The sequence below is a fragment of the Nothobranchius furzeri genome, chromosome 13 (assembly GCF_043380555.1).
Source record: "Nothobranchius furzeri strain GRZ-AD chromosome 13, NfurGRZ-RIMD1, whole genome shotgun sequence".
NCBI lineage: Eukaryota > Metazoa > Chordata > Actinopteri > Cyprinodontiformes > Nothobranchiidae > Nothobranchius > Nothobranchius furzeri.
The window spans coordinates 20,334,815-20,352,186 of record NC_091753.1 but is presented as its reverse complement, the minus strand read 5'-3'; the positions used below and the strand labels follow the sequence as shown (position 1 = coordinate 20,352,186).

At 46.1% G+C, this 17,372-nt stretch overlaps 1 protein-coding gene across 1 annotated transcript in view; it reads right to left on the bottom strand.

The window, feature by feature from the left end:
- clcn2c (chloride channel 2c) overlaps window positions 1–14,389 on the bottom strand; it is a 360,814-nt gene extending 346,425 nt beyond the window's left edge. The window contains exon 1 of the mRNA XM_070543366.1: window positions 13,824–14,389. Within this exon, the coding sequence (XP_070399467.1) occupies window positions 13,824–13,826 (3 nt within the window). The 5' untranslated portion in view covers window positions 13,827–14,389. The remainder of the gene's footprint in view (window positions 1–13,823) is intronic.
- Window positions 14,390–17,372: the final 2,983 nt, after the last annotated feature.

Sequence of the window (17,372 nt, the reverse complement as noted above, 5' to 3'; positions counted from 1 at the left end):
ACCGTTCTTTGGTTTGACGTTGTTTCAGGTGTCATCAAGGATATATTACAGATATTGAGAATGTTACTAGTGTGTAGCTCACCTTGTAAGATGTCTGACTCCCATGCAGAAGACTTGGGTTCAATTCTGGGTGTGAACATAATTCACTATTAGTTTCCTTTTTACATTAATGGTATATTTTTTTACAGTAAGATGCCCAAATTTTTATTTGAGACTCGCCGAACGGCATTGAATTCACAGATAAAAATATGTGGGTTCAACTTTCATTGTGGAACAATTTTTCAAGCAAGGGAAGGGAATGATCTGAGCATGCAGGAGGACTGACCCATCATAAACCTTTGTCGGCTGTGCTGAAGAGAAAGGTACAGAACCACATTATTTAATTAATTATCTGCGTGTTCTCCTGTCCTCTGTCCTCCGGGCCACACACACACACACACACACACACACACACACACACACACACACACACACACACACACACACACACACACACACACACACACACACACTGTCACGATCTGCCCCTGCCCGCCTGACTGTGTTCCTCTCGTGCCATGATTACCCTTATTGTTCTCACCTGTCCCTCGTTTACCTGCCCATGTTTCCCTAATTAGCCCTCTGTATTTAAACCACCTGTTTTGCCCCTGTCCTTTGTCAGTTCATTGGTGTTGTTTCAAGTCATCTTTGTGTTTGTTCCTGCCGTTCCCGTTCTGTAATTAAACCATTTTTATTTTTTCATCCGTGCCTGGTCTTCTGCCTCCTGAACCCTCCACCACACTTGGTCCGCCATCTCCACACCCACAACGTGACGGAATGAACTGACCAACCTGGACCTGTGGTGAGCTACCATCTGTTTTTTGGAGGATTATTTTTTCTTTTTTCTCTTTTTTCAGTGGAGGGAGATTCCGGCCTGAGGGGCTTCGGTGCATCCTACAGGTTTTCGGGGTGGTCGAGCCCGTTTGGGAGATTTTGGCGCATCCTACCTGTTCTCGGGGTGGTCAGAATCATTTCTCCTCTCCTGCTGTTTCGCCCCGTCCTGTTTTTTCCCACGGAAGCTGCGGATCCTGGAGTTTTGGTGAGATAAACATGCCTGCGCACACCAGCGTTCTTCGGAGTGGTAGGGCTGGTCTTCCTGCTCCTTTCCTGCTTCCCTTCACCCGAGCCTCCGCCGATGGACCCAGCAAATCGGGAAGTGCACCTGCTCTGACCAGATGTTGAGTACCTGCCGCCGAGCTGGGCTTCCTCGCGTCGCTCCTGCAGTCCCACCCACTTCCTGGTCCACGCCTGCGGGGCCTACGCCTGCAGGTCCTTCTGGCTGCAGCCTTTTTAGCGTCCTGCTACTGCAGCCCAAACCAGAGCTCATGAAACTCACAAGGACCAGAGTTGTGCCGCCTAATTCAGAGGCCCCTGCTCTGCCATCCAGGACTGAACTCAAAGAGCCCTCAGAAGCCAGAGTTGTGCCGCCTATATCAGAGGCCCCTGCTCTGCCGACCCAGTGTTCGAGTTTCCAGTGTACAAGTGTCCGAGTTCCTGAATTTACGTGTCCCGAGTCAGGTGTTCCTGTGCCCCGTGTTCCAGTCAGCCCCGAGTCAAGTGTTCCTGTGCCCCGTGTTCCAGTCAGTCCCAAGTCAAGTGTTCCTGTGTCCCGAGTCCAAGTGTCCCAGTTCCCCGAGTCCTCCGAGTCCAAGTGTCCCAGTTCCCCGAGTCCTCCGAGTCCAAGTGTCCCAGTTCCCTGAGTCCCAGTGTTTCCAAGTCTCCTGAGTCAAGTGTTTCCAGTCGAGTCCCCAGTCAAGTCTTCGAGTCCCCAGTCAAGTCTTCGAGTCCCCAGTCAAGTCTCGTTCCAGTCAAGTCCAGTCAAGTCTCGTCCCTGTCATGTCAAGTCTTCGAGTCCCCGTCTCCTGTCAAGTCTTTGAGTCCCCGTCTCCTGTCAAGTCTTCGAGTCCCCGTCTCCTGTTGTATAGCCTTGTGGGCGTCTGGTATCCGCCCTTAAGGGGGGGGGGGGGGGGGGGGGGGGGTACTGTCACGATCTGCCCCTGCCCGCCTGACTGTGTTCCTCTCGTGCCATGATTACCCTTATTGTTCTCACCTGTCCCTCGTTTACCTGCCCATGTTTCCCTAATTAGCCCTCTGTATTTAAACCACCTGTTTTGCCCCTGTCCTTTGTCAGTTCATTGGTGTTGTTTCAAGTCATCGTTGTGTTTGTTCCTGCCGTTCCCGTTCTGTAATTAAACCATTTTTATTTTTTCATCCGTGCCTGGTCTTCTGCCTCCTGAACCCTCCACCACACTTGGTCCGCCATCTCCACACCCACAACGTGACACACACACACACACACACACACACACACACACACACACACACACACACACACACACACACACACACACACACACACACACACACGGGACTGTCTCAGCTGTTATTTTCGTGAAGGAGTGTGCAAGTACAGCATGCGCGCCCCGTTCACGAGCCTACTGTTGAAGCTGCCGTTATGCTTTTGGCCTGAGGGGGCAATCGCGAGTATAAAAATTCAAATGTCCGTAAAGTCCCTTTAACTGTGTGTGGGAAAAATGCCAAGAACGTTAAAAAATATCAGTTTAATAAAAAAAGTTGTGTCTGGTTCTAGTATTTCATATTTCCTAGTTCCTACTGCATTAGTTCAGATGTATTAATTCATGCACTTAAATAATAATGTTCTGATTTTATTGAAAAATGTGTTCTGTAATAGTTCCTTTACTATTGTGATCAAAGATATTTAATCTAAACTCTGAGGCTGCTCTGTAAATAGTTTTCAAATAAAAATACACATAGCAACTTCTGATCAATCCATATCAATTTCAGATTTAAAATTATGTATTGCTGTAAACCACACCCACTTCTGGTTAAACCACACCCATTTCCAGGTAAACCACACCCACTTCCAGGTTATACCACGCCCACTTCGAGTACAGATACAGATAATTTAGATGGTTGACCAGATACAGATACAGATACAGATAGTGGTGTACTCACTCATCCCTACTATTATTATTCAGAATTTAAGCATTAAATTCCACTTGAACAGAAGAGTTACAAAAAAAACATGCCCCTCAGAGTTGCCATGAATGTAAACTAGATATATTAAACCTAAAATGTTTTTTTAGCCAGGCTGTAAACATGTTTATTTCTGCTGTGAAATAGACATTTTTAACATGGGAGTCAATGAGGATTTGCTCACTTCTGCTGCCAGCCCCTAGTGGATGAGGGTGGATCAGCAAGTTTTGCCACTTCCTTTTTGGGTTAAAAATTATTGCAGACTTATGAGTGCTTGGCTGTAACCCAGGGTCTCGCTGTTATGTCAGTAGGATTATTTAACATGTTAAAAATGTGGCAAGGTCACTTTCCTCTCATATCAGTCATGTGTTGGGAACCTGTCTCATACCCTTCCTGTTATGTGTGTGGCATGTCATTACTGCACAATTATTTTCCACTTAGAACAGAAAAAAGCAGCAGTGTGCTCCACAGGACATCCATGGCACTGAGTGCACAAGCAATCAGGACAAATGACTATCCAGCTCAAATTGAACAAGAAGTTTAGTAGAGTTGTCCAAAGTGCACACACACACACACACACACACACACACACACACACACACACACACACACACCCACACACACACACACACACACACACACACACACACACACACACACACGTTTATACAGAATAAAGCTATTTCACTTAAACGACCAAAGCTGTGCTGAAGAAACTTCAGTAAAACCACTCTTTCAAAACACCTTGACTTTTTTTCTTCCAGATCATTAAAAAGACAATAAATCAAAAACAACCAAAACGTTTACAAATCAAACTCATTATTTCACCTCCACCGCCTCACCTCTCCCTGTCCCTACAGGTCCAATGTTTCATACCTAACTACAGAACTGATGGAACAACTGCTTTTTCTTGTATGAGCTGAAGACCACAGACCCACTAAACAAGAGTAACTGGTTTAGAAGGAGAGATAATACAGAGATCGTTGATCATTGTGCTTTTGATCAGACCAGATATTTAAGAATAAAATGTGTTTTAAATAATTAGCTAATACATTTTTGACCTCATTGACCTTTTCATTCCTGGCCCAAGATTCTTGATTGAGTGGTTAAATTTACTTAACAGAACAAGCCTCAAAACCTGCTAATTTAACTTATTTTACAAACTCCACATTGATTCCCCCCCCCCCCCCCCCCCCCCCCCGAAAACACAATGAATGAATGAAGCTAGCTGTTTAGCGCGTTTTCAGGGTGATCTTCAGTAACATACAATGGATCATGTTCATCCTTGTATTATAATAATTCTGGATCAGGTGATATAAAACAAAATGACTATATGAAACTGGAATGAACTGCTACATGCATGCAGAAAATATCTTTGTTTATTTTACCTGTATTCATTTATCCATAATTCCTTATTATAATTTATTATTATTATTATTATTATTATTATTATTATATCCTTACAGGCCCACTTGGCAGTTTAGCTTGCTTTTAGCACCCCCTGGTGTCCGTTATTAATTATCTGTGGTCAAATCAAAAGTGAAATTTATCTCCTCGCTGTGTGTTCATTTTTTTAACACCTTATTCTAAAGCTGAAATGTCTCCTCTGCCTTCATTAGAGTCTACAGGAGTGATTAATCCCTAAATGAAACGAATCAGCTGTGTTCATGATCTAAAACATGCAGGAAACATGCTGGAACCAGACTGCAGTGTCAGGTATGTCAGCTGTCCGCAGGTGGCGGCCTGGCCTTCTGAAGTTGTCAGAACTTCAGAAGGATGCACAATAAATAATGTGGTGGCCCTGCCACTGATAGGCCGGCAAGGGGGGACGGTAAATTGGGGTTGTTTATTCAGTTTGTGGTGTTTTGGGGCTTATTTTGTTCGGGGTTATGTTAGTGTTGTTTGTTTCAGTTCAGAGTTCATGCTGTGTTGTTCTTGTCCGATGCCTGTTGGCACCGTGAGTTAAATGTACGTGTGGGGGATGAAAAGGGGACCCATCCAGCTATTAAAAGTGTTCTATGTCTGCCACCTGTTGACTCTTCTTTGCTGCTTCACACACACCCCGCTAGAGGGCACACTGCATCGACACAGGAGACACCGCTCCTGTACGGCTCCGCCCGCATCGCCTGCCATTAGCCAAACGTCAAGCAGCAGAAGAATTCATCCGAGACATGGCAGCTAACGGGGTCATTGAGCCATCAGAGAGCCCCTGGGCTGCGCCCGTTGTCATGGTGAAGAAGAAGGGGGGTGGATGGGGACCCTGTGTGGATTACCAGAGGCTTAATGCTTTGACTCGCAAAGACTCATAACCCCTGCCTCGCATTGACGACGCATTAGATGATGTAGCTGAATCGTGCTGGTTCAGCTCCTTGGATGTACACAGTGGATATTGGCAGGTGGAGCTGGCGCAGGAGGCTAAACCCAAAATGGCGTTCACGATTGGACAGGGACTGTGGCAGTTTCGAGTTATGCCGTTTGGGTTACGCAATGTCCTGGCTACTTTTGAAGACTGATGGAACGAGTTCTGCAGAAAATTCCTCGCAACCGCTGTGTGGTTTATCTGGATGATTTGCTCGTGCATGCTATTGACTTTGAGCATGCTGTTCGCAACCTGAGGGAGGTTTTTGTCACCATTCGCCAGGCTTGGCTGCGATTAAATCCTGCTAAGTGCACGCTGCTCACTCGCCAGACCCATTTCCTCGGCCATGTCGTCAGCGAGCAGGGAGTAACAGCAGACCCTGCTAAGGTTGTTTCTGTGAAGGAATGGCCTGTGCCAAGAAGTGTCTCTGAGCTGCGGAGCTTCCTGGGTTTGGTCTCCTACTACCGCTGCTTTGTGAAAGGATTTGCTACTGTGGCTAGCCCTCTGCATCAGTTAGTCGAGAAGGGCAGGCGGTTCGAATGGAGTGAGGAGTGCACTACAGCTTTCCACCAGCTCCGGACGGCGTTGGTTGACGCACCGGTTCTGGCGTACCCGGACCCTGCCCAACTGTTTGTTGTGGATACAGATGCAAGCAATGTGGGAGTGGGACCTGTGCTCTCCTAAACAGGTGAAGATGGAGAAAGAGTTGTGTCTTATTACAGCCGCAGTCTCAGTCGGAGCGAGAGGATCTACTGTGTCACCAGGCAGGAGCTGCTAGCGGTGGTTTTGGCTGTGAGACACTTCCGGCCGTACCTGCTGGGTACCAAATTCAAGCTTCAGACTGATCATGCAAGCCTCACCTGGCTATTGAACTTTAAACAGCCAGAGGGACAGGTGGCTAGGTGGCTGGAGATTCTGCAGGAGTATGACTTTGAGATCCAGCACCACCCCGGTCGCCAGCATGCAAATGCTGACGCGCTGTCCCAGCGTCCATTTTTAGTGACTGAGTGTCATTACTGTCTCCACTAGGAAGAGCGAGAACCATAACCTGTTCCGGCAGCAGCGAGAGAGCAGCACCAAGAACCGTCGGCTGCAGCGGTGGAAGCTACCGAGGAACAGGAGAGGGAGTTGTTCTCCATGGAGGAACTAAAGGATCAGCAGGAGGCTGATCCAACTCTGGTGGAGGTGAGGACCTGGGTTCGGGATGCCCGGAGACCAGAGTGGCCCGCCGTATCCTCGCGTGGGGCTGAATTAAAGAACCTGCACTCACAGTTCGGCAGCTTGAAGCTGCATGGAGATGTGCTGTATAGGCGCTGGCAGGCAACGGGAGGAGGGATGGACCGCCTGCGGCTGCTGGTGCCATGAAACCTTCGAGCAAAAGTCCTCTACTTGGGTTCATGGGGCAGCAGGGACAGGGCACTTTGGCAACAGCAAAACGGTGCGACGGCTTTGGCAGAGGTTCTACTGGCTGGGCTGCCGTCAGGACGCGGAACACCACGTTCACTGCTGCAACGTCTGCACCAGCCAAAAAGGGCCTACTCAGTGCTCCCGGGGGCCGCTACAACAGTACCTGGCTGGAGCACCGATGGAGCGGGTCGGGGTGGACATCCTCGGGCTCTTTCCCACTACAGAGGCTGGGAATCGCTACATTCTAGTAGCCATGTACTACTTCACCAAGTGGCCAGAAGCATACACAATGCCGGATCAAAGTGCTGCATCTACAGCTCAGCGGCTGGTGGACGAGATGTTCTCTCGTTTTGGAGTACTTGAGGAGCTGCACAGCGATCAGGGGAGAAACTTTAAGAGCCAGCTGTTCGTTGAGGTGTGCCGGCAGTTGTGGGTGACAAAGACTAGAACCACTCCGTTGCATCCCCAGAGTGATGGGCTGGTGGAATGGTTTAACCACACTCTGGCGACTCAGCTGGCGATCCTCACCAGCATACACCAGAGAGACTGGGATTTATGTTTGCCTATGGTGTTGTAGGCATACCGCACTTCGGTGCAAGAGTCCAGCCAGAGCACTTCTGCGGCACTGATGTTCGGGAGGGAGCTCTGAACGACAGTGGATCTGGTGTTTGGGCCGGCTCCGGAACCAGAGATTGTGGGGGTGGGGGGGTGGGGGGACTGGATTATGTGTGATGCCTAAAGGAGCGAATGGAAGAAGTCCACCAGCTGACCCGGATCACCCTGCTAGTGGCTGGAGCTCGCCAGAAGAGGGCGTATGATTCCAGAGCTCATGGACCCTCATTGGCTTTGGGGGACAAGGTTTGGGTCTACTGCCCGACCCGGAAGAAGGGCTTGTTCCCCAAACTGATGAGCAAGGATGGCAAGGACCCACAGAAATTTAGGACCAGATCTCTGCGGTGGTCTTCCGGGTTTGCCTGCCTGGACGAGGTAGGCGGGTGGTCCTCCACAAGGACCGTTTGGCACCGTACCGGCCACAGACCGGGGACAACCGGCTGATGATGGGGTTGTGGATGGACTTGAGGGGAAACGGTGAGACCAGGGAGGCCGGTGCGCACTCGGCGCCGGCCGGACCAGTTCCAGGACTTTTAAATGGGAGACTGAGGGTTGTGGGACACTTAACCCTTTTTTGGGGGTTACCACTGATAGGCCGGCAAGGCCGCATTGCACTCTGGGGGGATGGTAAATTGGGGTTGTTTATTCAGTTTGTGGTGTTTTGGGGTTTATTTTTGTTCAGGGTTATGTTAGTGTTGTTTGTTTCAGTTCAGAGTTCATGCTGTGTTGTTCTTATCCGATGCCTGTTGGCACTGTGAGTTAAATGTACATGTGGGGGGATGAAAAGGGGAGCCATCCAGCCATTAAAAGTTTTCTATGTCTGCTACCTGTTGACTCTTCTTTGCTGCTTCACACACACCCCGCTAGAGGGCGGCGCAGACCGCTACAATAATTAAAAACAAATGCTGAATGAGAGCTATGTTGGTGAAGGTTCTCAGTCATCCAGGTTATGGTAATCCAAAGATGTTCAAATGAAGGCAACTGAATTTATTTGGTTTCTTGAAGACGTTTCGCTCCTCATCTGAGGAGCTTAATCAATTCTGGCTGGAATATGGGAGGGTCTATCCATCCATCCATCCATCCATTTTCTGAACCATGCCCATGTCTTTCCATGTAGGGTAGTGGGGGGGCTGGTGCCTATCTCCAGCGGTTATGGGAGAGTCATGCTTATGAACTGTAGCTGTCTGTTGTTGTTTGACGAGTAGAAACTTTCTATCCATACCCATTTTCTCTCCCCTCAACACATTCTCATACCCAAAGCATCAAAATTATGACGCGTGTCTCTAGCGGTCAACGGGCAAGTAGGCGGGGTACACCCTGGACAGAGAGCCAGATTTGTGAAATCCATGGAACATACCGTAAATCCTCTAATACAGGCCGGTATTCAATTAAAGGCCGGGTCTCCAATTGTGGCCGGTGTCAGAGTTAGTCCAGGTAAATAATGGCCGGTCTCTTATTGTGGCCGGGTGGAATGTAGTAACAAGCAAGTATGAGCGTCCCGGTGGCAGGGTTATAGTCCCCAAATCAACCAGCAGGAGAAAGTAGAAGTTCACGCAGACCTTTATTAAGCCTTTTCTTCAACGCTTTGTAACGCTACAGACACGATCCTCTATCACGCTCCTACCACACAGAGTCACGGTGTCAGTTAACCATGCTAATTCAACCCACTCCACAGAACACACATCACCTTCCCTGTGGCTTACATAACACTCACACAACACGCAAATCAGCACATAGGAACTAGCAGAATGATAGGAAACACATATAACACAATACCCAGAATGCACCTGGCTTACAACCCCAGCCAGGTCATTACACTATCAAGTTCAAAGAGAACATGCTGATTATGCTGCAGAACACTCTGGAGAGCAGCAGTAGGGGTTTTATTAACTAGTCAACTTCACTATAGTGACTTTTTATGCCTGTCTTCGACTAATCGCTGTCACGTGATAATGACCGGCAAGATGCAGCCCTCGGAAAAGACAGCAGCCTGCTGTCAGCAGGTGACAAGCTCCTGCGCTCGGGGGGTGGGGGTGGGGGGCAACGCGCTGTGCCAGACCGTAGGCACTGACACGCGATCGTTCATGTCGGTTCATTTCCTTTAATGTTTTCTGTCTTTTATTTGCGCCTGATGTGTATCGCTGCTGTGGAGCGGGGCGCATCAACTTGTCCCTGATGCGGCCGGCAAGCAGGGAGCGCTCCGCTGTTTTCGCGGTCGGTAGATCTGCCTCCTGAGCACGGCCACAGTAACAATCAGGTGTCGCCACCTCAAAAACTAATTTAACACGCGATCGTTCATGTCAGTTCATTTCCTTTAATGTTTTCTGTCTTTTATTTGCGCCTGATGCGTTTGCTGCATGCTGTGGAGCGGGGCGCTGCGCGCATCACCTTGTCCTCCGACGCACTGATCACTGATACGGCCGACAAACAGCGAGCACTCCGCTGTTTTTGCGGTCGGTAGATCTTTTAGAACTGCAGTTCAAAGGTAACTCATGAGGTGAATATATATGAACCCAGGTAGCAGTTTCTCTTTAGGATTGAGAGGAGATGCAGGAAGATAATAAACAGGCAGGACAGAAAAATAGTCAAAATAAAAACAAGTTAGTTTTTGTACCTGCTGTTGCAACAAACAGACACCATTGAAGGTCATCAGAAGTGAGGAACAGAAAATGAAATAATTATTTTAATGTTTAGAGCAGCAGGAACTCCGAGAGGCTGCAGGCGCATCAGTGAGTTTGCGGCCGCTGCGCAGGGGGAGGGGGGAGAGGGCTAAAGCAGGGGGAGGGGGGAGATGGCTGAAGCAGAAACTACCGTTGTTAAAAGAAATGTGTTTAACTTTGAAAATGTGGGCGCAATTTTAATTGTCAAAAACTCCAATGAACATTAGTTCATTTTGCTCAAATGGAAATAGAGGCCTGCCTCTAATACTGACCCTCCTTCCAATAAAGGCCTGGAGCTTGATGAGCTTGAGTCAAATACAGGCCCGGGCCTGTATTAGAGGATTTACGGTAACTATTAGAAAATAGCATTTTGACTTGCATTCATTTTTTTCTTTCTTTCAGGGTTTCATGGTCTGGAAGTAGATGGTTGTGACTTAGACTCCGTATACCAGCATTAGAAACACAAAAAGTATCATGTTTTATTTAATCTGTTGCTGATTTACGATCAGTCACAAGTTAACATGGGAGCTCATGAGATTAATCACCAATACAGTTTTTGGGGTCCTTTTCTTGATAATCTGGTTGAACATCTTTATGACTTTATGATGCATGTTCTGGTTCTGGTTGTTCTGATGAAGTAATGTTGTCCTCCTAATGGCAAAAACAATAATGCTGCCTGTGTTTTCTGTATTTCTATTTTGTGATGCTCTTAGGATTTTGACGACCTCTGCCTGATGATGGGAACACTTGTGCTTGCAGGGTCATTCCTGTGGTTGTTCTAGACCCCCTGGTGGAACATTCTGGAGCAGCTGGGGTTTTTCCTTGGTGCTGCAGGACAGCACTATGCCAGTCTGATGGAACCAAGGACATCTGGTCGCAACAGATTACCTCAACTTTGTGAAAATTTCAGATTTTTTATTTGTGTGTTTTCTAGAAAAAGAAGGTGCATGATTTTTGATTAAATCGTTAAGATGTGAATAAAGATAAGTCAGTCAGTGAGCCTGTCTTGTGAGGAGAGCCTGTTACTTCTGAGCCGTAGAGTTGTGGCCACCGCACTGAAAGAAACACGATTTAACATATCACTCTGCCACCTCCTTGCACACGTGTTTAACTTTAACTGGAAAATGGAAACCTTTTACCATTTAGGCTTTTGTGAATGTAGGCAATAACAAATAAAAATGTGTTTTCGTGACGAATTCTATTAATCAGAACATGAGTACTTCATTCAAAGTACCATTGTAGAAAGATGAGAAACTTAGCAACACAAAGACCTGTCACATTTACTAAAAACATCTGGATTATCCCTAAGACTTCTGGGTAAATAATATGTGCACTGATGAGACCAAAGCAGAACTTTTGTTGTGGAGTCAAACTAAAACAACATCACACCAACAGTCAGACATGATGGTGGCAGTGCTGCTTCAGGACCTGTTAAATTTCCTGTGGAACCATGAATTCTGCTCTGTAGCCTGAAAATTTCTGACTTTTAACCTTTAAAAGCCCACTTTTCAGTTTTGCTTGCTTTTAGCACCTCCTAGTGTCCATTATTAATTCTCTGTGGTCAAATCAAAAATGAAATCTATCTCCTTGATGCGTGTTTGTCTTTTTAACACCTGAATCTAACATCTGAAATGTCCCCTCAGCCTTCTTTGGTTTCCACAAGAATAGTTCATCACTAAATTAAACAAATCGGCTGTGTCCATAATCTACAACAGCAACAGGTATGTCAACAGGTGGCATCCCGCCAGTCGTAAGTTGCAAATGTGGTATTCTGTTCACAGGGGGTGGTGAGGGTCTGAGTGGCATTTCATTAACATTGTAAAGGGTCATTTTAGCACATACTGGCTCAAGAAAAGGATTTAAAAATATAAAACAGTTGCATAGTATGGCTTTAACAGGCCGTTGATGCTGGAAAACCATAGCCTAGAAGTGTAGACCAACTGTAGCAGTAGTAAGATTTTAGTCTGCAGGTCAGTCAAGCTACGCTCCACCGTAGCCTCAGCAGGTCTACCATCGACCCAAACTGTTTTGAGCCTAGCAAATCACAGCACTCTTTATTTTTTGGATGGGATTAACACCAGAGCTGAATCAACTATATTTTTATCTAAATCATCAACTTTGGACGATTTATTGGCTCGACACACGGGAGGAGACAAACGACTGCGATCAACGTAACTTTTGCTATCACTTTGATAACCTGACACACGGAAGGCGACGTGTGGCAGCAGCCAGTGGCAAAAGCCAGCAACGTGCTCTGTTCCAGGGCTAATAGTGAGTCTTCTGTTGGTTTGATTGGTTGTCAGAATGGAGGGAATGTTGTGTTATTAAAGCAGTTCAGAGTTGAAAAAGCAGTTGATATGAAGATACACGAATGAGTTAATCCCATGTTATTATTATTATTATTATTATTATTATTATTATTAACTTTTCCTCCATGTTTGCCCAAAGATGTACTGACAAACACCCTGTTCGCTCATTGGTCAGTCAATAAAACCTCAGCTGATTGGTCCTTGTCTGAGTGATAACGATGAAAAGTTCAAATTCTCTCAACTTTTTGGGACCACGTTGCTGGCTCACCTGTGCATGACACATGCATGAGTGCAAAATTTAACATGCATGTTTTTGACGTGTCGCTTAGCAGGAGAGAGACCTGCGATTATCGCTTTGTTGCACATGTCTCATTGAAAATTAATGGAGGAGAGGCGACGTCGCCTCGCGTGTGTCGAGCCCATTAGACTTGAGCCTTTTACTGAGACATGAGCAGATGGAGGTCAGTCATTTATCTCGAAAAATTATGAATTTGCTTCTTCTTCTTCAACCCACTGACTGATTTATTTAGTGATGAGTATGTCAAATTGTTTGTTGCTCTGATTGGTCCTAGCGCTGTCCATTGGCGTGCGGAGACAGTTTGAAAGAAAGCCGAAGATTTCCCCTCACAACTGAACTCTATCTATGGGGCGTGACCAGACTATACATCGGGATGACTTTAGATGACTATAGGACAACCCTCCAACATAGCTGAATTGAAACTATATGCTCTAAAGCAGTGTTTCCAACCCTGGTCCTCAGGGACCACTGTACTGCATGATTTCCTTGTTGTCCTTTCAAACACCAGTGTGTCTCTGCTGCCACACAACTGACTTAAGTGATTAACCGGTATCTGCAGCAGTTGATGTCCTCCTGAGGAGGCAATGCAAATCAGGTGTGCAGATGCAGAGAAATGAAAAACATGTAGGACAGTGGTCCCTGAGGGCCAGGGTTGAGAACCACTGAAAAGAAGAGCAGGACTAAATTTCTCCACAGGGATGAAAGTGACTCATTACCAGTTAAACGCTGCTATCTGAGTTACAACCTGTCAGGTTTAGGTGTAAACCAGGTTGGTTTTGATGGATTGGTTCCTTTTTTTAAATGAAATAATTGTTTGAAAACTACATTTTATAGTTAGACTATCTTTGATCAAGTTTGTTTATTGGTCTGAAAAACTTAGACAAAAGAGGCAAAAACAATATAAATCTCAAAGAGAGCAAAAACTTGTAGCTATGTGTAAAACGTGTAAGTTTATGAACATTTACATAAAGAAACAGATGAGTGATTTTCTTGTTTACTGTTTTTGTCTCTGTACGTTTAAATTATTTTTAAAGTCTGTTATCCGGCAGCTGGATGAAAATGCCAGCCTGGTGTTCTGGTCCCATCTTTTAACGCCTTTTGTCCTTAAAACACGCACGTGCACATCAAGCTGATCCACTCACCATCCTGCCCGGGACCGGTCCGGTAAAATCCCTGAACGTGAAGCGGCGGTGAGTCACCTGCTGCTCTCCATCTCTCGCACCCTCTGTCTCTGGCTGATGAGGGGGGAGGGAGGGGGACGCTGCGGACAAGGCAGGTCCCAAGTCCTACAGGTTGAGACAAAGTTGGTCCGAGGCAACAGTTTAGTCCGACAACAACTTGGCCGCAAAGAGTGCTGTCAGTTGGACCGGTTCGGATCCTGCGGTCTCAGTGGGCCACCGGTGCCGATGTGCGCGGGGTGAAGGACCCCCAACTTCCAGGACATGGCTGATAAAACAGAATGGACCGGGCCCGCCGTTATCTGCTTCCGTTCCAACAGAATGACCCGGTCTGCGCTTCCAGGATCAGCGTGCAGCTGCTGCGTGTTGCATTGCGGTGCTGTCACCGCAACAACCGCCTGCTCCCCTCACGAACCCACAGAACACAATAAACCCTCCCGACGTCAGTCCAGATGCGCAACCCGAGCTCTCCCAGCGCTGATACGGAACCGAACACTGCGAGACGCTGTGGTGGCTGGCTGCGGCGGGGGTGGGGGTGGGGGGGTACCTGTGGGAGGCTGAGAGGAGATGCTCATCATCAGAACACCCAGGTGGTTCTAAACCTAGAGCCAACACCACCCTGCTGGTCTGAGATCAGCCTATGGCTACGGAGCACCGATTATAAACATTTGGACCTTTATTTAACACAACATGACGCACGAGATTTTAAAAGATAATTTTTCTGCAGATTTAGCGTTTAGAAATTATTGTAATAATTAAAAGAGAAATCTATGGAAGCAAGTTGAAATTCAACCAGCATCCACTTTTAAATTAAACATACAATCACATGCAGACCACTGTAAAACTGAAGCACATGAACCATACAAGCAGAAGTGATCCACTATAATCTCTTTAATGGTGAGACGAATGTCAGGTCAACCCTCTTCCTGCCTGGGTTTTCCTGCACGATGCACAGATCTCTACATGCTCCTTCTTTCCACCAGTCTTCCTTTTTGAGTGTGTGTAACTTGTTTTGCTCTGACTTTGTTTGGGATACAAGGGGTTTTGATATTTTTCAATCAATCAAATAAAATCAAAGATACTTTATTAATCCCAGAGGGAAATTAGAGTTTCAGTACACACAATTCAGAGATCAGACATACATGGGCAAGACACATGACAAGAATTGGTGACTGTGGTCATTCGCAACCCTGAGTCGCGCTACCTTAATAGAGATAAGAGGGTTACATGAGGATTGGTTCAGGTGGAGGGAAAAAAGCCACTTCAGAGTTACCCTCCACCGGGTAACCCTCTTTGCTCTGCAAAAAAAAAAAAAAAAAAAAAAACCCACCTCAGACAGAAATGCAACAGACTTCAGACAACACGACATAGGTGTCCACTAGGTGGGGTGGTGGGTTGGGACTATCCCTACTTCAGTTCCTGCAACCACGATAAGCAGCGCATGTCACCTGAGTGTGGATGGGGGGGGGGGGGGGGGGGGGGGCATTGAGGGTTGGAGGTTGCAGTGACTCTGGAACGTTTCAGCGGCCTTCCCGCAGTCCTGTCCAGACTGAGAAAGGATACACAGTTGAGTTGCCATAGCAATGGCACATTCCACATATCTTCTGAGGGGGGAGTTTTCGTTGCAGCCTTGCATGCTCAAGGGCGCCAGATTCCGATTAGAAATTGTTTTGGAGCCAGACAGAGATAATTTCCTCTCTGTCTTACAGTTTGTTGGTCCTCAACCTCTCAGAATCCCAAAAAATGTCAGTTATGCAAATGTTGACAATTAAAGAAACAATTTAAACATCTCCATTTCTTGTTTTTCTCAGGCCAAAACACATTGTTTTATAGATAATTATGTGTGAATTTCTTGCTGTTATCACTGTAAAAATAAAATTCCCAGAATGCATGACCAACCTGCCAAGAGTCACATAAAGCTGCAGCACTAAGTTAGACATCCAGGAATCTTCTGCTCAAGCATCTCTGAGCCAAGACTGTCAAAGTCAATGAAGAGATTTCCTCCACCAAGCCTGTCGTTTGACTCAATTACCACAAAGACAGACAAGCTAACTGCTCAATGATCTTTCAAGGTTTTTGTGTTGCCCGACTCCTCAGGGCTGAAGAAATCTGGAATTCCAGCTAAACTCTAAAGTTAAAAGTTAAAGCAACAGAGAAACGATAAGGGAACTGATCTGGATTGAGTTTGTGTTTTGAAAGATTGTTTATCTTTTCCATCATTAATCAGGCATTTAGACAGAATTTTTTTGTGTGTGTAATATATAAACTCAGAAATACATTAGGCGTTGTAGAGCAGGAAACACAGATATGTAACTAGCAAGATAGACTGGAGGACTGGAGTTTGTGACACCTGTCCTACAGAAAGTCACACTGACTTTAACGTAGTGATGGTCTGTAAATCTGTGATGTTAAAAACAATCACTATCATGAGATTATCAGACGGAGAATCTGTATTGGCAGAATCTGATTGATCCTAAATGACTCAGACTGGTATCAGGCAAAATATCTTAATGAGGATGAGCATAGTTAAAACATCAATGATGGGTGAAGGAGTTTAAGATGTCAATCTGTTATTTGAAGGAAAAGTACAAACAACATAAATCACAAACTACATCCACCATTTTTTATATTTTTGTACCTTACGGCATCAAAACAAAAACAAAAAAGGTCCGTTCTGTGTCGGCTTGCTCAGCACATCTCAGCCTGCATTAAAACATGTGGATCATTTAGGCTTTTACAGCCTAGACAGGAAGTTGAATTATATTTTCCTACAATTCTTTGTCCTGTCAGAAGGAATTATGGTGTAATTTTCTCTGTCTTCATAGTTCAATTAGCTCAGAGGAAACGACTCAGCTGTGCCACGATATAGACACTGTGCAATATTTCTGAACCGCTCGTATTTTAGGAGTTCTGCTGGAGGGTGCAGAGCACGAGAATGGATTGCTTCAGAAAACCCAGTTACATTGTCTCAAGGTGGAGAGAACCAGTGAAGAACGTATCAGGGATCACATGACCAGCATCATCAGATCAGAAACATTGCCTTATTGATTGTACTGCTTTAACCCAGCCTGTCTTTGCTCAGTTTCCTTAAAACGGACACAAATCAGATGTCTAAGTAGGTCAGTTAGGAACTTATTCACACTTTAGGAGAACTCTGGAATCACATAAAAAATTACAGAAAAATGCTTCAACACTGTTATCTGGTGGAAAAGGCTTGTCCAATTTACAATTATACATAATTGATCTGTTGTGGTGAAGAAGAAGCTGAGCCAGAAAGCAAGGTTCTCGATTTACCAGTCGATCTACCGCCCACTCCTCACCTAAGGTCATGAGCTTTGGGTAATGAACAAAAGAACAAGAATACGGATCCAAGCGACCAAAATGAGTTTTCTCCGCAAGGTGGCTGGGCTCAGCCTTAGGAATAGGGTGAGGAGCTCGGACATTCAGGAAAGACTTGGAGTAGAGCCGCTTCTCCTCAATATCGAGAGGAGTCAGTTGAGGTGGTTTGGGCAT